The sequence below is a fragment of the Hippopotamus amphibius genome, chromosome 11 (genome assembly GCF_030028045.1).
Source record: "Hippopotamus amphibius kiboko isolate mHipAmp2 chromosome 11, mHipAmp2.hap2, whole genome shotgun sequence".
NCBI lineage: Eukaryota > Metazoa > Chordata > Mammalia > Artiodactyla > Hippopotamidae > Hippopotamus > Hippopotamus amphibius.
Window position 1 is genome coordinate 13,699,142 of NC_080196.1, and position 25,239 is coordinate 13,724,380.

At 40.3% G+C, this 25,239-nt stretch overlaps 1 protein-coding gene across 3 annotated transcripts in view; it reads right to left on the reverse strand.

Annotated features, from left to right (window-relative positions):
* The window catches only part of DEK (DEK proto-oncogene), a 29,014-nt gene extending 14,926 nt beyond the window's left edge, over window positions 1-14,088 (reverse strand). Inside the window, exons 1-7 of one of the 3 annotated variants that reach the window (XM_057698810.1) lie at window positions 13,711-14,083; window positions 13,192-13,348; window positions 10,162-10,263; window positions 9,827-9,936; window positions 8,449-8,543; window positions 7,313-7,433; window positions 2,838-3,026 (exon numbers count right to left, since the gene is read on the reverse strand). In XM_057698810.1, coding sequence (XP_057554793.1) covers window positions 2,838-3,026; window positions 7,313-7,433; window positions 8,449-8,543; window positions 9,827-9,936; window positions 10,162-10,263; window positions 13,192-13,339 — 765 coding nt within the window. In that variant the 5' untranslated portion in view covers window positions 13,340-13,348; window positions 13,711-14,083. Of the gene's footprint in view, window positions 1-2,837; window positions 3,027-7,312; window positions 7,434-8,448; window positions 8,544-9,826; window positions 9,937-10,161; window positions 10,264-11,594; window positions 11,689-13,191; window positions 13,349-13,710 lie in introns of those variants that run through there. The other 2 variants (XM_057698811.1, XM_057698812.1) reach the window with 2 other exon arrangements.
* Between the last annotated feature and the right edge of the window lie 11,151 nt (window positions 14,089-25,239).

Below are 25,239 nucleotides of genomic sequence, written 5' to 3' on the forward strand. Positions count from 1 at the left end.
TCACCCTCATATAACTGGCTAATGAACAACCATAACTTGAACTGGATTTCTGCTTAAGATTTCTGACTTCAGCAATATGATATAGATTATTTGGTCCAAAGCTCTCAATTTACGGAGGAAACAAGAAACGAGTTCAGTTATTTACTTCAAGAATCTAAACTAGAACAAGAAGCTGATCTTAAGAGGGAGAAGTTTTATCTATGGAGGAAAAATTCATTTCAGGAAATAAGAATAAATAATATTAATCTAGTAATATTTCATGAAAAAAATCTGCAAAAAAAAAAAAAAATCCCATCTATAAGCAATTCTCAATTTTTCCAACCAACCTGCAACTCTTCTGTATGGCCTCTTAGAAAAGAGGTGCTTTCACAGTACTGACCAAAAATACCTCAGTTTATGAAGTCCCTAACAAGGCTGCCACTTAACTGAGTCTTCAAAAAATAGAAGGACAAGGGAAAACAAAGCTACTATAGAAATATTATCCCTCCTGCCAGCACTCACCTTTCAAAGGCAATCAGAGCCTTTCTTAGTAATGGAATCAGCAATAAAGTTTTTGAGGAAGACGGCCCTAAATCTGAAGGAGTTTTTAGAGAAATGAAGAATACCTATGTTTGCTGGAGGTGATTTATCAGGAAAAAAGATTTCTCAGTCCAGATTTTACTGGCATTATATTTCATGAAGTCTATCAATACCAGCCCAAGGAGAAAAACCAAAGCAGAAAATAGAGCATTATGATATAGCTTTTATACTGTGTAACTTTATATACTTAATATCTAGAAAGCATTTTTGTGGGTCTTTTTCCTCCATGGATTTTCATCATTTGACCTGGTTTCTAGCAAAAGATCCTCATTTAAGGCACTGCAGAAAGAAAGGCTTTGATTTGCTGTGGGACAGTTCTCCTACTGGTCATTATCCAGGAACAACATGGTTACAAATCAGGAGTCATCTACATTCACAGACGTCAACTAACTCTATTCAGAACAAAGGGACAATAATCTGGAAAGCAAATGAGAAAATGAGTATAAAATAGCCTCACTTTTTAACCACACCTTTGTAATTACAAGACTGGATTTATAAATCTTGCATATGGTAAAATATCATCTTAATACTAAAAAAAATAACAGCAGCAGCTAATACTTATACAGTACTTGTGCCAAGCACTGCTCTAAGTGCTTTAAATAAAGGCACTTAATACAACCCTTTGAGGCTGGTACTATATTATCCCCATTTTAAAGATGAGAAACTGAGGTACAGAATTTATAAGTAACTTGCCCGAAGTCAAATAATGATAATCAGAGCACAGCCTGGATTTGAACCCAGTTTCCAAAGGCCATGCTCCTAATCATATTGCCACTACAAAAGAGTAAATGTTTATATTCTATGCCAACTTTTCATGCTTTAAATATGCCTTTAAAAAGGTCTTGGGAAGTGTAGTGAATACACATAGTAGATAACCAAAAATCTGTTGAATAAGGAAATCTATTACTGCAAAATTGCTATTACATATTCACATATAAACACGTTTTCCTCCTACACGTCCTTAAAATCTATTCCATAAAAATCCTAGTGTTCAGATTACTCATCCTCCTTCACACCAAAAATATATTAAGATACCAGTTATGAAACACCTGCTGGATCTGTAGTATCCTTTTTAAAATTATGAAGCATTCTATACTTAGCTTTATAGAAGTCTTCAGAATATGTGACATTAAAACAAGCATGGATTTTAAGTACCTAAAGACAAGTATACACAAAATTCACACCTATAAAATCACAGTTCACCTCATCTTTATTCTCTTTAATCCAGTAGTTATCAACTGAAGGTGATTTTGCCCCCAGGGGACATTTAGCAATGTCTAGAGACAGTTTTGGTTTTCACAAGTGGAGGCTGGGGGGCAGGGGTGTGCTACCCACATCTACTGGACAACCACTCTACAATACACGAGACAGCCCTCCACACCAAAGAATCATCTTGGTCCAAAATGTTAAGCCACACTGATCAAGTCCCTAATTAAAACAAGGGGGGCTACCCAATCTACAGAGCAACTTCTGCTCATTAAAGGGAGCACCAAAACAAAGTTACAGTAGAGCCAACAAAACACTATTAACAACAACAGGAAATCATCTCCTTGTGCCCACTCTCCCTCATCTACCTGACTGAAGATACTAATTAAGCAGAGGGTAAAGTTAAACCCCTTAAACGGTTCAGCAGCTCTCCCCTTTCTGAAGTTTTTCTTTGGAAACTAAATATTCTCAACATTTTATAAACAATTCCAAGTAAAAAAAAATGGTAGGCATTCCTAAGTGATACAAAATTTGCCCACCAAGCAAATAAACTTCAAATGTTGCTAGTCTCATTAAATAATCCCAAGCTGAAATAAAATGGTGGTCCTTAAACCCCTTGCTTGTTGCATAAAACAGAATAAAATGGGGCAAGTCAATCATAAAATACTAATATACTATGAAAATTTTCCTTAAAAAATCTTTATGTTTCTGTCAGGATATGTACCCCTCCCCCTTCATTTACCTACTCTAGTCTTCAAGGTCCAGCTCAAATCCAGGCCACACCAACCTTACTCTTTTCCAACTCTTATACTCTGGCATGGCAATAAAACTAAAAGCTCCTTAAGGGAAAGAAAGGGTTTACACTTAACCACTTCTGTGTCTTTGGAATTAAAAACAACCAACATGCAAAAAAACAAAATAAACCAAAAAAACCACCAACACGGTACATATACAGTTCCTTCAAATCTATGCTTTCTGACTCATCTATTATATAGCAGGAATACTTCACTCTCTCCATGGAAAGAAATTAGGAAAAAACCCCAACACTTTACCTCCTCTTCACTTTCTTTCTCTTCATCGTCTGAAGACTCTTCTTTGTTTTTCTTTTCCTCTTCATCACTGCTAGATTCATCTGACAGAATTTCAGGACATTTGGTTCGCTTAGCTTTCCTGGCCATTCCAGAACTGTTCCGTTCCTTTTTGCTGCCTTTGCTAGAAGTTTTTTTAGATTTTGGCAATGGCTGCATAAAATAAAGATAACGGCAATGAGGTATTATATTTCCAAGTCAATCCCATTTTTGAGAACTACTTCTCAACGCAATGCTTCCTGTTCCTATCTCAAGAAATTTTATTTCCAAGCCAGCAGCTTTACAGAGAATAATTCATCTTCAACTTCATGTGTCAAGTTAACATTTCTGTCTGCACTACCAATACGCTTTCATTTCTTTAGCATGTTAGGTTCTAAACACCTAGGTAAGAGACTCTTCACTTACTTGAAAGAAGTATGTGTTCTACATTCTGACGTGGGACTAGAAGCCTGAGTGCGTACTGTGTTAACTTCAGATACTTGTTTACACTTCATCAAGACAATATTTTCAGTTAGACCTGTAATTTATTTCACTCCTATAAGCATTAAAACTGTCACTGTCTTCTTGCTTTACGGGACCCTCCAATCAAAGGACGGGGAGGAATTATCCCTTTATAAAGGAAATAAAACTTCACTTTATACACCTTGAATTTATGAACCATAGTGTTTATATTCATATTACCTAGGGGTTCTACTTTCAATAATGCCAAGATTATACTCTCACTGATGATTTTAAATATTCAGTAAGTACTGAGTATGTTAATTATGAAACTAAGAACCACAAAATAAGTGCCATTGACACTGATACTCAATTAAACCATGCATATTTAAGAAGCAGAGATCACATGAGGAAAATGACCTGATTATATTAACCAACAAATTTAATTTTTAAATGCTTTCTTAGGGGAGTATTTGCTAACTTCTGAAATTTGAAAACTATAAAATAACCTTGCATAAAGGATCTTAAAAGATATACGCTAAGGAATTAAAATTATTTACTTCTAAAATTATGGGTATCTTTTGTCTTTATTTTTGCTTAAGTTATTTTCTACAATAAACAGAAACATTAAGGAAAATTCCATAACGTAAGATATGCAATTGTGTAAATGTTATCAGTAACTTTAAGCAGAATCTCTCATGAAACTAGCAGAACCACAAGTCCTGTCTCTTCCAGGAATTTTCAGTCTTAGGGATCACTGATACCTGCACAAAAATTAAGAAAAGGTGGCTGCTTTGTATAATGTGGCATTTTCAGGCTATCTATAACCCACAGGACAGCCTCTGGTTTGCCCAAACAACCTACCCTTCTATAAGACAGACTGGGAAAAAGGCCAATCTAGGTAGCTCCAGAAACTCTTTCTCAGAGAGGTTCTCCACAAGAAATCTCCTAGAACATATACAGATATCCTTGTTACGTGAACTACTGCCATAACCACTTATTACCAGGAACCAGATGCATTTAGATAAATTCTTTGATATGCTTGTTTGGAGAAAAGGTAACTCTCACTGTCCAAACTCTCACTACTCACTAAATGAAATCCAACACACAAATGAACACATCTGAAAAATGTGATTTCCCTCAGTAGGTCAGCTCAGGAGGCAGATTCAGGTAATGAGAACATAATCTCTGTGTGGAGTGAGTAAGACTAGGACTGGAATGGGTGCTGGATAACTCAATACAGGAAAATGAAAAAATGTTCCATCATTCAAGAAACCAACCCAGAAAATGCAACTTCTAAAAATAAATGAAGAGATTTTCATTGTAAAAAAGTAAAAATATATAAATGCTTCCGAGATTTCCTATACTCGTTCTAAAAATAGTTGAATCTATTAATCAGAATCCAGTGTCAAGAGCATCATCTCTTTTTAGAAACAAAATCTGATTAACAATCAAGGTAGAAGTACAAAAGGATAGTAAAACAATGTTAAATCAACAATTTTAAGACTATCCTAGAGCAGAAAAAATTACTATTAATGACTTTCTAGTGTTTTCCTTAAATGATGCAAGTGTATGGTAGCACAGAAAATAGCCTGAGATCAATACATCAGGTTAAGGAGTAATCATCCCAAAATCAGACATGAAAAATGGAAGTAAAGGTAAGATTCCATAAACAAAGGATAAAACACAGTGGTTCTCAAAGTGTGGTTCATGGACCCTGGGGTTTCCTGAGATCCTTCCAGAAGCCTAAAATGTCAGAACTATTTTCATAATAATACCAAGACATTACTTATTTGCTCTTTCCACTGTGTTGGCATTTGTAGTGATTGTCCAAAAAGCAAAGGTGGGTAAACCTGCTGGCACCTTACTGAGATGGAGGCAGCAAACTGTGTTTGCAGTCATCACTTTCCTCACAACCACCTACCAGTCCTTGATGGACAGTAAATACTAACTCTGTTAACTCTCAACCTTGGAGTACATGTCTTTATAACATCTGTGTAAAAAAAATGTGAGGCACACATAGAGTACTGACTACATAAGGAAGTTCACTGATCTTCTCAAAGAAAAGCACTTGCACAGTTGAGCAGTGAACTAATTTAGCTACTTTTTTTCATGGAATATCATTTTTAAGAGAATTTAAAAACTATGCCTATTCAGACTTAGGTATTTGATAGACAGTCTCAAAAGTGAATGTGAACCTGTCACCTCAAAAAAATAAAACAAACAACTGACAGTATTTGTTGCCAATGATAAATTTCAAAATTTCAATTTTGGAAAGTTCACATCCACTATCACGGACCTGACAGCTTCCCAATACCTAAAGATTTCTTTTCTGATGAGAGGATGGTTATATTAATGAATGTGACTTTTTGATAGTGTTCAATGAAATGTGCCAACATTTAGAAGATATGCACGATTCAGGGAACCAACATTTTCCAAAAGGAGAGTGCACAGTACAAAATCATGCACAGGTAAAATGTCCAAGTGTATTAACATGGTTTTAGATACATTAAAACTAACCTTTAAGAACCTTCCCACTGTGGATTTTTGGTGTATCAGAGACTATCCACAATTATCTGAAAGGGTTTTAAAAATATCCCTCCTTTTTCTAACTACATAGCTGTGTGAGGCTGGATTTTCTTCCTGTACTTTAAGCAAAACAATACATTGCAACAGAAGGAAATGCAGAAGCAAATTAAGAAAAGAGCTGTCTTCTCCTAAGCCAGACAAACAGATTTGCAAAAACAGAATGCCATTCTTCTCATTAACATTTTGGAAAGTATAATTATTTCTCATACAAACAATTACTTTTGTTAACATGTAGTGAGCTTGTTGTTACTTGAAAATTTTTCAGTTTTAATTTAGAATACAGTAAATATCAAAATAACCCACATAAACAAAAGCTCTTGAGGTCCTCATTAATTTTAAGAGGGTAATGGGGTCTTGAAACTAACACATTTGAAAATCACTGAGGAAAAGCTGAAAATATACATATTCCTCATAACTCAGGCAACTTCGTAACTGCTTCTGAGGAAACAGTGTTCAAACCCATCTTTTAAATAAACCAATTAGAACCCTCCCCCTCCCATCACCATAACCCTTCGGTTTGTAGCTGTATGACAAAAATATCCTTAAGTATCACTGTCCAGCTAATGGCCAGCAGGATCAAAAGCAGGCAAAAATAAAGTCCCAGAGCTATTTTCTATTTTCTAATTCTAATGCCCTTCTCCCCTCACTGACGGTGTTCACCTCAACTCCTAGGCCCTCTAGATCTCTTCCCAATTTCTTTCCTATCAAAATGAGAGAATATGAAAATATTTGTTAACAGATTTAAAATAAACTGAAAATGCAAGGTCATATAATTAACACCTCAATAGACATTTTAACTCAGTGATGTCCTTTGCTACTGTTAAACAATTAGGGCAAACCTAATCCAGATTTTAGAAAAGTGGTGAAAACTAAGACTTCTACTTCCCTGTCCAGTTCCTGGGCTCTCCTGATGATTCTGGAAATACAATCCAAGAAACTTCAAAGAGCCAGCTTTTTTCTGTCACTTTTTCATAACCTTATTCCAGTATCTAGTAAATATCCAGCTCTAACACACCATCTTGTCTTTCCTGATATGATTACAGGTTGCACACCCTCCCTTATGAGCCCAACACCTCATCCGCAGCTCAACCCATTTCTGTTCTTCAAGTGCCTTCTAGATACATAACTCTGGATACTTACTTTGTTTCTCTGTCCCATTTGACATTTAGTTAACGATTATTTTTCTTAATCTTATATCCTTTATATCTGATAAGGGAGAGCACATCTGTATGCCTTCTGTTATTTCTATCACGAAATTGTTGCAGATATGTCAACAGAAGGCATATTCTTTGAATGTAGAAGATATTACTGACTGTTGACAGCAATACTAATTAAAATGTTTCCTAAAAAAAGAGAATGGAGAGGCTACAAATAATTGATATGTTACTGAAATAGTTAAAACTGATCCTCACTTTGCCAGAAGGCTTAGGATGCATTAAGAAATTCAAGATCCTTTTCACCAGCTCACTATTTACACCTGATCTCTCCAAATCAAGAACTTCACAGATGCTCTTTAACATGGCATTTCTAAATCTGAAATAGAAAATGGAAGAAACCAGTGTGATTATGTAGGAAAGTTTATAAACATTCTCCACAATATAAAGATAACAGCTAACCAAACTGGCTGAGCCACAAATGTTAAGAAAACAGCCCATGTTTCTCTGAATCTTAGAAGTACTCTGATAATCTTGACTAGTGCACAAAACACAACCAGATATAATTATTAATTAATGGAAAACATTTGCCAACTAAGTTTTACAGGCAGTATGAGAATAATCTCACTTAGTTTACTAGAAAATAACATAAAAAGTTTTCGATACTATAAAATCACAAACTTGTTCATTCTTCTGGCTGGTGATTAAATAATACATTTCCCCTCGAGTATTCCTACTGACAATGTCTCAAAGGTATAGGTAATCACCTTTTTTTTTTTAAAGCTCTTTATTGGAATATAATTGCTTTACACTGTTGTGCCAGTTTTTGCTGTACAACAAAGTGGATCATCTGTATTTATACATATATCCTTATATTCCCTCCCTCCCAGTAATCACCTTTCATACTTAAGAGTTTTCAAACTACGGGGGGCTTAATAAACAAAAACTCTAAGAATATATCATCTCATTAGAAAAAAATTTTTAAAGAATATATCATCTTGTTTGCATTATGATGGAAATGATTTCTATCAAATTGATTATCTTCAAAATAGTTTAAGTGGTACCTATAAGTGGGGGAAAGGAGTGGCTGAAGGGAACAGGAGTGGAAGAGTTTTCACTACATTCCCTTTGGAACTCCTCAATTTTGGACTATGTGAATGATTTACCTGTGTGTATCATTCTTCTAAGAAACAGAAATGTCTTTGAGTTTTCAATAATCTTGATAGCCACTATTTATCGGAAAGTAATAGTCAATAGTTTATGATGACATGGTCTTGGAACTGAAAGCAAACAATCAGCAATCTACTGAAAATTTACGGGTGGTTATATTTAAATGTCTAAAATTAAATTTGAAGCACATTAATCTAAATACGATATTTATTAAAATCACTTACTTTTTCAACATTTCTTCCTTCTTTTTATACTGGATACTTCCTTTTTCAAATGGAAAGCCACTGAACTGACCCACATTCTTCTTTAATGAGGACACCTGAAAATGTTTCTCCTATTATTCATGCTACCTATTACTAGTAATGTACACAAGAAAAATTTCAAAGCCAACATTTTTATTTTCACATCTTTCTCCACATTACAATACTGATCTACTCAACACTTTTTATTCACACTGAAAAACTGTATTTGCTACTAAAATAGTAACATTACAAAATGTTTACAAACTTCCTTCGGTTGAAAAGATACAATGCGAATTTAAATGTATTTCATCTGGGAATTTTTACTAGTAATTATAAAACCACAACTAAATGTCATCTGACAGCACCGGGGATGTGGAAAGTTACTATTTAAAAAGACATCCTAAAAAAAATAAATAAATAAAAAATGAAAAGACATCTTTATTCCCTGCCCATCCAGTGGTTAGGGCTCCTTGCTCTCACTGCCGAAGGCCTCAGTCCAACCCCTGGTTAGGGAACTAATATTCCACAAGCCGGACAGAGCGGCCTAAATAAATAAATAAATAAATAAATAAATAAATAAATAAATAACAAGGGGGGGAAAAGAGACATCCTTTCCTTAAATAATACAAGTTACTAGTAATATTTCTTATTTTCCAAATCAGAAAGTCAGGGATTTATTCTTTAAAAAATTAAAGAACAGAGCATCTCCCATCTTATCTACACCAGTCCCATTCAGCAGTAATGGGACTTGTGTAGATTAGATTGTTGGCAGGGTAGAATGAGATAACACACATGAAAATGAATTTCACCATGCTTCAGACATGCTTCAGTCTAACAATGTCAACCTTTACTTTGCCCACGCACAGCCCAAAGCAAAGTTTCCTCAGTTATATGGAATACTGAAGTTGTGTGTACAGTATACTAATTCAGTAAATGAAACACTGATTTATTCTAACAAATCCACTGGCAAAAAATTACCACCTAATTTATCAGATATTTCCTCCAAATGAGATACAATATACTGTATAATTTACTTTGAATGGTTAGAAACATCCAAACAATACATTTCTTCTAATACAGTTACAGATCCCTAAAATCATCATAATTTTGATTTCACAATTTGAAATTTTAGTTTGGCTAAAAACTGCTACAGTATAAAGAGCCATGGATGTTACACTACTATTGGCTAATATCCAGTTACGTGTTCTGTGATAAGTCATTCAACTGTGTGTCACCTGGCTCACTTGTATGGTATGGAGACTGACTGCTTAAGTCCTTTCCAGAACTAAAGTTATGCTTCTATTGTGAAGTATTTTAACACGTAAGTATGCTACTAGGTTAAAGGTATAAAAGGTCTTACTGTGCCTGGTCTGTTATAAAGCAGTTTATGCAGATTTCTAAGTTCATCCGTTTTCTTCTTACTCAGAAAAAAATGTATCCTTTCAATTTCACAAAGTTTCTGCCCCTTTCCTAGAGAAAAATAGCATGTTAAAGTTAAATATCCATTATGTGTTAGAACATTTAACTTGAGAATTATTTTTACAGCATAATTTACATATAACATCCGTTCTAATAGGGCAAATTAAAACTACATCAGTAATACATTACTACTTAGTAAACACTAAAAAGCACTGTTAACCAACATTTTGTATACGTAGACATTTTCACTATAAAATGAAAGGAACATAAACTTACCTTGTGCAATTGTAAATGGCTCTCTTTGTAAGGAAGAGACTTGCATTGTCAACCTCTCTACTTTTTTCTTTTCCCTCTTGCCTTCCACGATGAGACTCTTTTCTAGAAGTTAATTTAATACTTCTTAAATAACAAAAAGCTTAAAGAATGTATTAACTTTATTACATAAACATAAACTCTTCTCCTGAGCATAATTTTGAGCACCAAATGATACAACAGAGACTGAAAATACTTGGTAAGTGAACAGCATCATTGAAGTTTTCTAAAAGTAACATTTTACTCACCTGGCAACCCCATAGGGGATCCATTAAAAAAAAAAATTAGAAAGCAATCAAAATTTTATCCAGCTACAATTACTGCTATGAAAGTCCAGGCATTTTATCTGTGAAAAATCACCAAGGTGCTCATTAAACCTATGATTGGACTACACATCATTCTATTGATTTGGATTCTGTTTACTAAATATCAGAAAACAGCAAGTTTAGACTGAAATTATAAGAACTTCAAGAGATACCCAGGGAAAGGCAGTAATCTAATAAGCTGACAGAAGAAAGAAAAATAACAGTAAGGCAGAGCAGCCTGCAGTACTACACTTAGGGTAAAATTCTACAAGTTTACATTTAAGGCAATCAATTGGGAGCGCATTACTTTGTAGTTCAATAAATGATGTTCATAATAGTCCTAAAACCTTGTAAAAAAGTTCTGCGATGTTTAGTCCAAACTGCCTTTTTTTTTAAGCTAGATAATATATATATATATTTTTTTCAAACTTAAATATTAAGCTGGATTTTCTAAAACCCATTTACTTTCTGACTGAGATAAAGTCAGATAAATAAGAGGACAGTATAGATTGTTTCAAGTCCTTCCGTTTATTCACCTGAATACCTGTTTTGTGCAAAGTTGCACTAGATACTAAAGAGGCATCAACAAATGAAAGAGATCATGTCTACTGGGGTCCATGAAACACAAATATATTCCAGAGTAGAAGATAACACACTTTAAGAAAAAGAAAATTGAAAGTTCTATGAGTTGATGAAAGAGTAATTCTTTTTAGATTATGGAAAAAGGACCAAGACATTTGGAGCAGACTTTGAAGAACAGGTAAGATTTGGAGAAGGATCTGCCCAGAAGGAATTAGTAAAAAAAAAAAAAAAAAGGGTTCCAGGTGTATTCTAGCAATGGTGTGTAGAATGAAGAGAAAGCACTCAAAAGCAACCCTGGTGATCACTCTGATTCCTTTCCCTGAGCCATTTAAAGCTCTTTGCTTGCTGTCGATTACCATCTATAAGCTAATAACTTTCCTGGTCTACATGCAGTCCAAAGCCTTCTCCGGAGCTTCAGGCTGTCAACTGGACAGCTCCACTTCATGTCCTACAGGCACCAAACTCAATGCATCCAAGACAGAAGTCATCATCATCTCCAAACTCACTCACCGTCATGAACTCTATTTTTCAGAAGATGGTTATATTATCCACCCAGCTGTCAAAGACAGAAACCTAGGAGTCATTTTTGACGAGGCTCCAGCTGCCCTTCCCCTCACTCCCCAAACTACTGCCAAGTTAAGTCAATTCCACCCCTTATTTCAGTTTCTATGATGCTTCAGTTAGTAGTACAGTTAAATTTTCAGGGCTAAGTAGGATAAAAACAGCCACAATTTTAATTGTTCCACAAACACCTCAAATGACATAAAAAGAACAATAATAAATTAGGACAACTATAGACTTGCCTGGGGGTAATTTTTTTTTTTTTAAATTTTCATGTTAAAAAAAATTACAATTTGAACTGCCATCAATCTCCCAAGCATTACTGTACTGGTCATTTATAGCATTTTTACATGACTTCTATAATTTTTTTCCTGACATGAAGAAATTCATCGTCTCTGTGGTATCCAAAACCAAAAATTGGAGGAAAAAGCGCTGAGAAAAAGTGAGATAGTGCAGCCAATTTGCAGTTACTATATTACGAATAATTTTAAAATAATTTATATTTTTTCCTAAGCATTTTTGTACTTAAATATAGACATGCTTCCCTCTTAGAGCACCTACCACTTTAAACAAACAAAAGGCACACCGTGTGTAATCTCAACCCAGATTGCATTTATAAAGTGCTGACCATGGACTGGTTTAGGCTTAAAAAAGAAAAAAATTTTTTGACAGTGAAACCTGGTTTTGGGAGGAAAACCTCAAACCTATTCCCAAGTTTGGCTGAGTTGTAGTCAAATATTAAGTAAACCTAAACTGGGCTAATATCAGAGAATGTTAAGGTCTGTGACGTGAAGTTTCACGTGGTTGGAAACATTTTAGGAAGCTGGCATACCTCAGAGGCCCGGCCCATGCACCCTAGATAAACTAACTCAGTACCACCCCTCAATTCTGTAAGGTTCTTCAGTTTCATGCGCCCAGTCAAATAGGTTACTACTGCTCTCCTTCAACACCAAAACTGAGAGCTTACTTAACTTTCACAGTTCGCTGCCTTCGTATTTAACTACTTTCTCAAGTAGCAACAGCTTTCACCGGTGTTTCCCCGTGAAAGTAACTCCCCTAAGCCTTTGAAAAGAACGTCTGCTGAAGTTCAGCAAATATATTAAAATCATTAAAATATTTCTAGGACTTACTAACAACATCTTCAAGTCTTAATATGTGATTTCAGTGAGGACCTTACAATAATTTCAAAAGGTAAAGGATGTGTACTTAAGTTAGCAAAAGTAAAGCACAGTAACCCCCAAGGCTAGCAGTTTTAAAAAAACAGATCTGAAACTTACAAACTTCCTGTCAAATGATAAAATGTTACAAACGTCTGTCGCGGGCGAGACGTAAACTGCACTAAGTAAGTAATAACAACGGAACAAGTATTTTTAAACTGGAATTCACGAAGTTACTTTTCTCTGCTACTGCTCAACACAAAAAACCCTTGACAATTCTGCAAACATTCGTCCTGAACATCACTCCGGTTTAGTGCCTGTAAGCGCAAAAAGAGCCAGAAACCCGTTTTCGGTAAAATCCATCACTAGGAACGGGACCTCCTCCCCACCTTTCTCTTCCTCCTCCTCCTCCTCCTCCTCGTCGTCCTCCTCCTCCTCTTCACTTTCCTCTCTCGGGCCGGGCATCTCGGGCTCTTTCTCGGACTTGGGCTGGGCGGGGGCTCCCTCTCCCTCCGCAGCAGCACCCGAGGAGGACATGCTGTGGACCTGCGGGCGAGGAGGAAGCCACACGTCTGGGTCCCCTCGCCCCCGGCGGGAAGGACGCGGCGGCCCCGGCCGGCCGCTCCAGGGAGCCGCGGGAAACCCGACCTCAAAGTTGCCTCCCCGCGCAGCCGGGACGGCGGCGCTCGCTCCCCGGGGGCGGCTTCCCTCTCGCCCCCGCGGGCCGTCCGGCCGTCTCAAGGCGGGAAAGTGGCGGCGCCCAGCCGCCCCTCCCACCGCCCGGCCCGCGCCGCCGGCCGCCCCGCGTCCCCTCCCCCGCCCCAGGCCGCCGTCCAAATGGCCGCGGCGGTGCGGGCGGCGGGCCCCGCGCGCCCTCTCGGCCTCCCCTCCGCCGACGAGGCCCTCACCGCGGTTCCGGGCCGCCGCGGGCCTGGGGCGCGAGGGCACGAAGAGGCTCCGGGAGGCGGCGGCGGGCGCCGAGGAGGACGCGCGCGGGCCGCTCGCTGGCCTGACGCTCGCGCCGTGCTCTCGTCTGCCCAGAATCAACAAGATTTTCAAAATGGCGGTTCGGGAAGGAAAGCGGGAATGCGGCGGCCAATCAGGGCCGCGGGCTGCGAGTTGGCGCGCGCGGGGTGGGGGAGGCGGGGCGGGCCGGCGCCTCCGCGGAAAGCCCGGGCGGGCAGGGCCCGGCCGGGGCGGGGCCGCGAGGGGTCTCCCCGGCCGCGGGCGGAGGGGGCCTCCAGCTCCCGGGCCGCCCGGGCGGCATCCAGCGTCCGGCCGGCGCTCGGCGGGGAAAGCGCACAGGCCGCGTCCCGAGCGGGAGCGGGCGCGGGGCCGACGAAGCGGCACCGAACGGAAGAACGCTAGGGGGCCGGCCTGTGTATTGTCTCCGCGGCTCGTTCCCGGAAAAGAGGAGGCGCTGCCGTGGGTCCGGGAGGGGGCGTGCGGGGGGTGGAGAAGAAGTTTACATCCCGACAAGTCGCTGCTACAGTATTTCCCAGAGTTTGAGGGGAATTCCTGAGTGAGCGATCGCAGTTGTGTCCCAGAGATCCCGCTGGTGACGACTCCTGAATCTGCTGTACAAGCGAGGACCCCGTCGCCTGTAAGGTGCGCCGCAAGGAAGAAGCCCCTACCACGTTGAGAGTTCACACTTAGCAGGAGACAAAAAGATTTCCAGACCTGTAAACGTAGGGGGAAATCGTGTGGGTTCGTTGTAATAGAGGAAATACGGTGTCGCTCTGTCCAGACGCTGCTCTCAGAGTTCTAGGCCCGCTCCCCAGGATCCTTTAAAACTCAGTGTTTAGAACTGAACACGTTGCTCCTTTAGCCTTGAGTTTCTGGGCTTGCAGGTCGAAGCCCTTGCAATAAACTCATCTTTTATTTTAAACAAATAAACTCATCTTTTGTTTTAAACAAAACAAAAAAGGGAACACAGTGCTCCCCGCTCAAATGCTTCCCCCTTCCTGTACGTAACTCCCTTCATTTTTCCCCCCGAAGTCCTCAGCCGCTGTCTGCCCAAAGGATCCTTTCACTGGATGAACTTAAAAGAAATATGACGTTAAATTTGCCTGAATGGACTCCGGTTTGTAGGGCAAAAATTAGACATTCTCTTTGACTCTTCTCTTTTCCTTTTTGTGTCCCTACTGAAAACATAAGCAAATCCTGTCACTTCTACCCTCAAACTTTTTTTAAATATATTTATTTATTTGTTTTATTGGCTGTGTTGGGTCTTTCGCTGTGCCCGGGCTTTCTTTTTAGTTGCGGTGAGTGGGGGCTGCACTTCGTTGTGGTGCGCGGGCTCCTCATTGCTGTGGCCTCTCTTGCTGCGGAGCAGGGCTCTAGGTGCGTGGGCTTCAGTAGTTGTAGCACATGGGCTCAATAGTTGTGGGTCACAGGCTCTAAAGTGCAGGCTCAGTAGTTGTGGCACACGGGCTTAGTTGCTCCACAGCATGTGGGATCTTTCTGGAGCAGGGATTGAACTCGTGTCCCCTGCATTGGCAGGCAGATTCTCAGCCACTGTGCCATCTAGGAAGCCCACTACCCTCAAATTTTAAACCGTTTTTCACTCTACTGATGTCACTCAGATTCTGTCCACTCTCTTCTCTTACTTGAATTTTGACATAGTCCCTCACTGGTCAGGCACCTTCCACATCGCTACCTACGCCGCCTACTAGTCACATAGCAGCCAAGGTGATTTGTTTTTTCGTTTTAATTACCAGACTGGCTATGCTCTTGCTTAAAACTCTCCAAAGATTCCCCATCATACTTGCAATAAAATTCAAAATACTTACGGTTAAAATGCACAACCTAAAAGTTGCAAGTTACGTTTCATTTAGGGACCTTACTGAGGACTATAGCCTGGGAGACAGCTTCTCAGATAGCTCTGAGGAACCACTCTGAATAAGTAAGGGAAGAGCCAGGATATATAGGAGTTTTTGATGAACAAAAACTACAAAACAACAATGAAAACAAGAAAACACTATGTAGTCAAACATCAAAAGAATACTGCTAATCACAAAAAAGATATCTCAAGTTAATGATTTTAGTGCTTTTCTGTAAATGGGAAAATGCAAGAGTCTGGGCTCATTGGAAATTATTCCTTAGAAATGAGTCTTAACTGTCAAGGGCCGGTATCCTGTTTTTCTCTGTCCTGAATTCCCCTCAGGGTGCAGTGACTGATGGCTTGATGGTGGGCAACATGCGTTGTTTACTGGAATGGAAGGAAACTTTTTTGTCCACGTGGTTTATAAGGTCCTACACCATCCAGTTACTGACAATCTTGATTTCATCTCTCTGACACTCTTGGCTGTTTCAGCCACACAAACCTTTGATGTTTCCCCCATAAAGCCAAGCCCATCCCTACCTTTGGGCTTTTCACTTTCTTTCTGCCAGGACTGCTTTTCCCTCAGAATCTTCAAGTTATTTGCACCTTCACATCATTTAGCTCTATGCTCAAGTGCTTCTCTTACCCCAGTACCATCACTATTCCCGTTCCATTATTTTTCAGTCATTCACTTATTCATTTAAAAATATTTATTGAGCACCTACTCCCTGCCCATCACTAGAACTAAGTGCCTGCCATCTTCAAGCTTACATTCTAGTTGAGACAGTGAATAAACACGTGAATATGTTGTATGACGAATAGCTATAAAAGTAAAGCAGGTTAGGACTTCCTAGGTGGCGCAGTGGTAAAGAATCTGGCTGCCAATGCAGGGGACACGGGTTTGAGCCCTGCTCTGGGAAGATTCCACATGCCACGGAGCAACTAAGCCCGTGCGCCACAACTATTGAGCCTGTGTTCTAGAGCCCGTGAGCCACCACTATTGAGCCCATGTGCCGCAACTATTGAAGCCCATGCGCCTACGGCCCATGCTCCACAACAAGGGAAGCCACTACAATGAGGAGCCTGTGCACCACAATGAAGAGTAGCTCCCACTCACAGCAACTAGAGAAAGCCTGTGTGCAGCAATGAAGACCCAACGCAGCCAATAAATAAATAAATTTATTAAAAAAAAAAAGTAAAGCAGATTAAAGGAAATAGGAAGTACCAGTAGGATGGATGGTATCTTATTTTATGCATTTGATGATTAAGGAAGATCTTGTTAATAAGATGGCATTTGAAAAGAGATCTTAAGTAAATGAGAGCAGTGGAGAACGACTGGATGTATTCTAAAGAATTCTCTAGATTATTGAGTGTGGGTTATTGATGACTTTGGGTTCTTGGTTCAATAACCAGAACAGAGTACGTATTTACTGAGATGAGGAAGACCTCAGGGGTTGGGGGAGGGTGCAGGCTTTTACTGGGAGAGGGGAGTCAGTTATTTTGTTTAGGCCTGTTAGGTTTCAGATTCCTGTTAACATCTAAATGGAGATTCAGACTAGGCAGTTGGATGTGAGAGTCTGGCATTCAGGAGAATCTCTAGCTCAAGATAAATGTAGGAGTTGTCAGCATGTGGTAGATGGTATTTAAAGCCCTGAGCCAGGAGGAGCTCACCAACAGAGTGCGTATCAGCAGAGATGAGGAGAGGGTCAAGATTGTACCCTGGAGCTCCCCAGTGTTTAGGGGTTCAGGAGAGGAAGTGGAGCCAGCAAAGGAGATGAGAAGGAGCAACTGAACCCAGTGAAGTGGGAGGAGAATCAAGCAAAAAATTGTGTCTCAGAAGCCAAGTGATTAAGAAGTGTCTAAGGCGAAAGTGATCAGCTGGGTCACCTACTAAAAGGTCAGGTGAGATGAGCACTCAGAATTGACCATGGGTTATGAGAATGATGAGTTATCACCGACACTGACAAGAGCTGTTTCTCTGCAGTGGTGAGTACGGAGGTGCCAGGAGTGGGGTTGGAGAGAGACAAGTAGGCAAGGAATGGATTCAGACACTTTCCAGGAATTTTGCTGTTTCGGGGGAGCAGAGAAATGGAGCAGTAACTCAAAGGGAGTTTGGTTCTTAAGAAGGGAGATATTAGCATATGTTTATGTGATGATGGGGATGAATCTGTAGGGATGGGGAAACTGATGATGAAAGACAGGGAGGGGACAATAGCTGGAGTCGACCTAAAGTCCGTATATCAAGTTGGGCTCTGTAAGCAGGTGCTGAAGCAGAATTGGGGGTGTCAGTTATCGATTAGGAGTCAGTACCTGTGAAAGGAAGGGGGAGAAAGCGAGAGTGAGCAGAGGAAGAGGTCAAACTAAAGCAGAACCGACCAAGCCCCAGCCAACCCCATGGAGAGTTCTGGAGTAAGTACAGCTCTTCGAAGTGTCCCTACCTCATCCAGTCACTGCATGCAAGCTGCCCCAGGAAGGGCATGACATGGGGTGAAGCTGACCACAGACGGGGCAGCCCCCGAAGAAGCTGACCATGGAGGCTGTCTGCTGACCGCGGATTCCGCAGCTGGGCAAGAGGTCCTTCCTTGAAGGGGGATCTAGGTGACACATCTTCATGTCTACATGGGAGATGAGAGGCAAAAGAAGCTAGCACACAAGTGGAGGAGTTGTCCTTAGGACAGTTTCTATGTAGTAGCAGAAGGGAAGACTGAGGATACAGCTACGGACAGTGCGTGGGGTTGGCAGATTTGGGGGAACTTCAGAAGTTCTTATTCTTTGCGTTTCTCCATGAAATCAGGAACAAAATCGTTGACTGTGAGTGAGAGAGGACAGTTGGAAGTTTCAGGAGAGAGGAATGCGCGCTAGTGATAGAGGAGAATGGGAGATGAGTGGACAAGAGAATAAAGTAGGGTTGCCAGGCAGCAGCAAAGAGGACCCATTGGGGTTCGTGGCCACGAAGTCAAAGTGAGAGCAGCCAGGATTATTGTTTGTCTGCAGCCATATTCAGCTAATAGGAGTAGGTGTAAAGGTGGCAAAGAATTGGGTTTAACCAGGTTGGCCTTTTGTCAGACAAGTATGAAGAGAGGAGAGAAGGCTGAGTGGAAGATGTGGGCGGGACAGCGAGTAGAATGGTGGAGCGCAGAATCAGAATTGCGCAGCGAGCAAAGCAACGACGCGAGACAGGGAAGAGGCAGTGAAAATGCGGCAAGATTAAGAAGTAAGGTCTTTTTTAATACATTTATTTATTTTTTTATGAATAAATATTGGGTCTTCTTTGCTGCACACGGGCTTTCTGTAGTTGTGGAGAGTGGGGGCTACTCTTCATTACAGTGCACAGGCTTCTTATTGCGGTGGCTTCTCTTGTTGCGGAGCACCCGGCTCTAGGTGCCCGGGCTTCAGTAGTTGCAGAGTGTGGGCTCATCATTAGTTGTGTCTCTCGGGCTCTAGACGGTAGGCTCAGTAGTTATGGTGCACAGGCTTAGTTGCTCTGCGGTGTATGGAATCCTCCTGGACCAGGGATCGAACCCGTGTTCCCTGCATTGGCAGGTGGATTCTTAACCACTCTGCTACCAGGGAAGCCCAGAAGTAAGGTCTTTATTTCTTTCATTGCATTTATCACTACCTGAAATCGTTAGTTGCTTATTGTCTGTCTTCCTCACTAAAAGGTAAGCTCCTTGTGACCTCAGGGACATTGTCTTGTTCATCACAGTGTTCTTGGCACCTAAAGCAGGGCCTGATGCATAGTAAGTGGTTAGTAGGGATTTGCCAAATGCATGGGAACCAAAATAAATTCTTATGAAGATTCAGAGCATTTTTTTCTTATTGTGATGAGATAGTATATCAGGATGAGACAGGTTCTTTTGGCAAAAGTTTATTTAACAGCAGTTAAACAATTTTGTTTAACAACAGAAGTTTATTTCTCACTCTATAAAGCTCTTGGTCAGTTCAGGTAACTCCACAGGGCTTCCTTTCATGTGGTTTACTCATTGCTCTAGGCTTCTTTTGTTTGATCTTGTGATCCACCATCTCGATATGAGTCTGTAGTGTTCACAGTGTTAGGGATATAGAGCAGGACAAGAACTCATACGTGCTCTTCTAGGGTTCTGCTCATTGGCTAGTGGCCAGATGGGTCTTCGTACCCACCTCACTGCCAATAATCTAGGCCACACGGGGGCACATATGGAGTAGTTGGTGCTCATCATTGTCCCTGCACAGGGGGGCTGATAATTACAACCAAATAAGGTACAATCGGGATCAACAGGGGAAAATGCTTGAAAATATTTGTTGGTTTAATTTTGGAAACATTAAAACCCTGATTCTTAAATTTGTTGTTTCTGGGTATATACCCAGAGAAAACCATAATCCCAAAAGAAACACGTACCATAATGTTTATTGCAGCACTATTTACAATAGCCAGGACATGGAAGCAACCTAAATGCCCATCAACAAATGAATGGATAAAGAAGATGTGGCATATATACACAATGGAATATTACTCTGCTATAAAAAGGGATGAGATGGAGCTATATGTAATGAGGTGGATAGAACTACAATCTGTCATACAGAGTGAAGTAAGCCAGAAAGAGAAAAACAAATACTGTATGCTAACTCATATATACGGAATCTAAAAATGGTACTGATGAACTCAGTGACAAGACAAGAATAAGGACGCAGATGCAGAGAATGGACTGGAGATCTCGAGGTTTGGGGGGGCGGGGGGTGAAGGGGAAGCTGAGACAAAGTGAGAGAGTAGCATAGACATATATATATTACCAACTGTAAAATAGCTGGTGGGAAGTTGCTGTGTAACAAAGGGAGTTCAGCTCGATGATGGATGATGCCTTGGAGGACTGGGATGGGAAGGGGGGGGAGGGTCGAGGGAAGGAGGGAATACGTGGATATGTGTATAAATACAGATGATTGACCTTGGTGTACCTCAAAAACTGGTACAAGAGTGTAAAGCAATTATATTCCAATAAAAAAAATTTGTTTCATTTCTGCCTTGAGAAGTTTTTATATCCACTGCACACAGATATCTTTCTTATACACATATCTAGCTCTTACACACACGTATCTGTCTTTCCCAGACTACAAGCTTCATGGGCAGAGCCTACATCCATGCTACTTCTTATTCTCTCCTGGTACTTGGCACAGCACCTAACAAAAATACTTTTAAAACATGTGTTTAATTCAAATGCATCCCCTTTTGGTTCTAAGACAGTGGCATGAGTCTGTTATTTGGAAGCTATTTAAAGACCTTCCAGCAATATCAGCTCCATAAATTGACATGACTTGAATAAGCTGATGACCAGATTCTCATTTAAACCCGGTCATAAGTATAAATATAGTGACACATTTGGTTCTTCTAAAAACAAGATACATACTGAATTTTGGTAGAGTTAGCCAAAGCATACAGGTTAGTAATTTGAGATTAGATTTGAAAATATGTGAAAGCAATGATATCCAGTTGGTTGATAAACTGGATATTCTAGCTCTAACAATGGCCAGAGAAGATTATTGAAAGTAAGCAGTAGGAGAAGGTGAGGGATATGGTGGTGAGACAATAAAAGTTAGAGAACAAAGGATAAGTGGTTACCAAATGTTGGCACTAGAATCTAATTTTGCTCTAAATTTAGCAAATATTATTTGTAACATGTTTTATTAATATATACTATCAACTGTTTCATGGAATGAGGCCAAAGAAATATTGACAATAGAGCTTTGGTATTACTTCCCTTGTTTGGTGTAAAATAAAATCATCTCTATTGAAAGGGGCTTTTCTACTTAAGGACTAACATTCAAGGTTTAGATTATATTTACTGCCATCACTGTTGGCAGAATCATAACATCAAAGGCAGAAAAGTGCTTTCCACTACAAGTTGGCTAGAAATCCTCAACATTGTCACAAGATTGTCAAAATGGAGTATTAGCTTAGAAAATAGATGTGTAACTCTAAAATAGTGGATTCCCTGGTGGTCCAGTGGGTAGGACTCTGTGCTCTCACTGCTGAGGGCCTGGGTTTAATCCCTGGTCAGGGAATTAAGATCCCACAGCCTGAGTGGCAAAAAAAAAAAAAAAATGCCATCTTTGAATCTGTAGACTTATAAATAAAATGTTTCCTTTTAAACTTATTCTTCATTTAAAGGAACTAGAGAAGGTTTGGGTGGGTATCTTCCCCATAGGCAGCTTGGGTTTAAAAGTTTTAGAATAAACAGACGTTTGCAAATTAGGAAAAGAAAAAGGTTTTTAAAAGTGATGCTACCTCCTGATAGTAGTTTTTGGAAAAATACATTTGTGTTGTCTCTCTCCCATCCACACCTCAATCTAATGCAGTGAGTATCAAGTTGGGGGGGGGGTTATGCTCCCAGGGGACATTTGGCAATGTATGGAGACATTTTTGGTCCTCACAAGTGGGGAGAGGTGCTACTGGCATCTAGTGGTTAGAGGCTTAGGATGCTGCTTAAACATCCTTTAATGCACGAGACAGCCCACACAACAAAGAATTATTTGGTTCAAAACATCAGTAGTGCTGAGATTAAGAAACCTTAATCTAATGCCATGTACAGTACTTCCTTTTCCTAGCACGCCACTAAAACTGTTCTCATAAAGACCAATAATGGGGATTTCCCTGGTGGTCCAGTGGTTAAGACTCCGTGCTTCCAACATAGGGAGCTTGGGTTCAATCCCTGGTTGGGGAACTAAGATCCCACATGCCACGTGGCAGGGTCAAAAAAATAAATAAAATAATTTTTTAAAAAGGCTGTTGAAAGGCTTCTTTTGAATTCTCCCATACTTTTACCTCATTTCTATGCAGCATTTGATACTGTTTAGCATCCTCTTCTTTCAAAACCTTTTTCTCTGGACTTGCCTTGCTTTCTCTCGGGTCTCCTCCTTTGCTGGCTATCTTGCATCTGTTACCCTCTTAAATGCTGGTGTTTTCAGGGATCCCCCATAAGCTCTTGATTCTTTCCTTACATATGATTGTCTTGGGTGATCTCATCCACACCCATGGTATCAATGACCGCTAGTCATGGATAATAAAGTCTAAATCAATATAAATCAGTATAAAGTCCAAACCAATATATTTAACAACTTACTTTCTCTTCCAGCATCATACTCTTATGATCGCCTATTAAATTTCTTCACTTAATATCCCATTCATATCTGGAATTCAGCATATTAAAAGCTAAACCCATTCTCTAGCAAATCTCTCCCCTTTTTACTTTTATTAATTAATTGATTGATTTTTGGCTGTGCCATGCTGCTTGCTGGATCTTAGTTTCCCAACCAGGGATTGAATCCAGGCTACGGTAGTGACAGTGCTGAGTCCTAACCACTGGACACCACCAGGAAATTTCCTCTTCTCTTGTTGATTGATTGATTGATTGGTGAAGTAGAAAAGAATAGCTTTATTGCTTTGCCAGGCAAAGGGGGCCACAGTGGGCTAATGCCCTCAAAACTGTGTGTCCTGTTCTGGAAGGGGTAATGAGGAGTTTTATAGTAACGTTTCAAAGAAGAGGGCGTGATCAGCTCATGCACATTCTTCTGATGGGTTGGTGGTGAGGCAGTTGGACATCAGCATCATCAACCTTGTTCCAGCCGGTCTGGGGTCGGTCTACATGCTTGTGGGCAGGATGCAGTTAAGTTCTCCCACCTGTTGGGGTTTCAGTAGCTGTCAAAGTTCAGGGGGAGGTGCCAAGGTGTAGAGGGGTTAAAGGCACAGCACCACAGAGCCTTCCTGCGACGTGGCCACACAGAACTTTAGAAATTGCTCCTCTTGGAGATCCGAGGTGTGTGCAGGCGGTCAAGGTCAACTCTCAGACGTGTCCGATGGGTCCTGCCTCGAGGCCCTGGGAAGCACCCCTTTAACCTCTGTCTCCACTGAGAAGTGCTGCCACGACCACGGACAGCCCTGGGCAGCTGGTGTCAGGACTTAATGAAATGCAGATTCTTTACGTCTCATTGCAGAAAGAGTTCACTGAGAAACAAAGTGATAGGTAAGAAGTGGATTTATTTAGAGAGAGATAAACATTCTATAGACATAAATCAGTCTGTCTCAAAAGGCAAGAACGGCCTTGGGGAGAAACACACTCCACAGACGGAGTGTGGGACATCTCAGAAGGCAAGAGGCCTCCTCTTTTCATTGACTCATCCCTTTGCTGTCCACCTTGTTACTCAGACTTGGATCTTTAAGTCACCTTTGGCCTGACCTCTTTGTAACTCTTCACATCTGGTTCTCTGCATTCAGAACCTCTAAATGTCTCTCATAACCATCCCCTTTTCTTTCAAACCATATCACCTCTCTCCTTAACTGCTGTAGTAGCCTCCTTACTGACCTCTGCCTGAAGCATTTTCCTTGCACTTTCTTGCTGAAAAACCAGTCCACCAAACAAGGAATAATCTTGCAAGTCCTACACACTAGCTGGTGTGTTTGTCTAGCAAACATAGAGTAATCTTTTAATATTCTAAACATTGCCTTCTCCATGAAGAACTCCTCATGTCTCTGAAGTTGGTACTCCTTCTCTCTCCTGCGCTGTGTTCCCTTAGTACTTTGTTCATATCTTTATTACAGTGTTTATGAAATGATATTCTAATTACTTATTTACACGTCTATCTTTGTAGTAAACTTCAATTAAGTTGAGCTCTCCCTGAAGAGCTGCCTCCCTCCCAGTCTCCGCAAATACCCTTTCATCCTCATCTCCAGTCGTATGCCAGCCACCACCCATATACCTACACAAACTTTTGTAGGCATGTTTTTACGTCATGACCCTGACACCTTGTCTTCCTTGATTGGGCATCTGACCAAGGAAGGCCAGTTAGTCCCCTCCCTGGGAATTTGGAATTGAGAGAGAGAATGAAGATAAAAGAGAATCAATATAAGGGAAGGAGAGAAAGATAAATATATGATATCGCTTATATGTGGAATCTAAAATATGGTGCAAATAAACCTATCTACATACTGATAGACATAGAGAACAGACTTGTGGTTGCAAAGGGGGGAGGGGAGGGAGAGGGATGGACTGGGGGTTTGGGGTTGGTAGATGCAAACTATGACATTTAGAATGGATAAACAACAAGGTCCTACTGTATAGCACTGGGAACTATATTAAAATATCCTGCGATACCAAAATGGAAAAGAATATAAAAAAAAGAATGTGTATACGTGTATAACTGAGTCACTTTGTTGCACAGCAGAGATTGGCACAACATTGTAAATCAACTGTATTTCAATAAAAAATTAAAATAAAAGACATAAGGGAAGGAGTGTCATGGTCATATTCAATTCCCATTTCAGATTGTTGAGGAAGCCTGTCTTATCCATACATTTGGCTTCCAGTTGACAGCGCTGCTACCTCTTAAACAATCCCCCCGCTCCCACTGAAGTTATCTTGACTGCATTTCTATTACCTGCAGTCATAGAGCCCTGATTCATATATCCATTGACTATGAATTCAAGGATAAGGCCCTTGCCTTGGTGTTCTTTGTAGATCCAGAGCTTACCTCAGTAACAAGTAGATTATACTAAATAGATACTGGATGCAAAGATACCTGTGAATCAATGAAGAAAGGAGGAAAGGGAGAAAGGAAAGATGGAAAAAGAGTAGTGAAGAGGGAG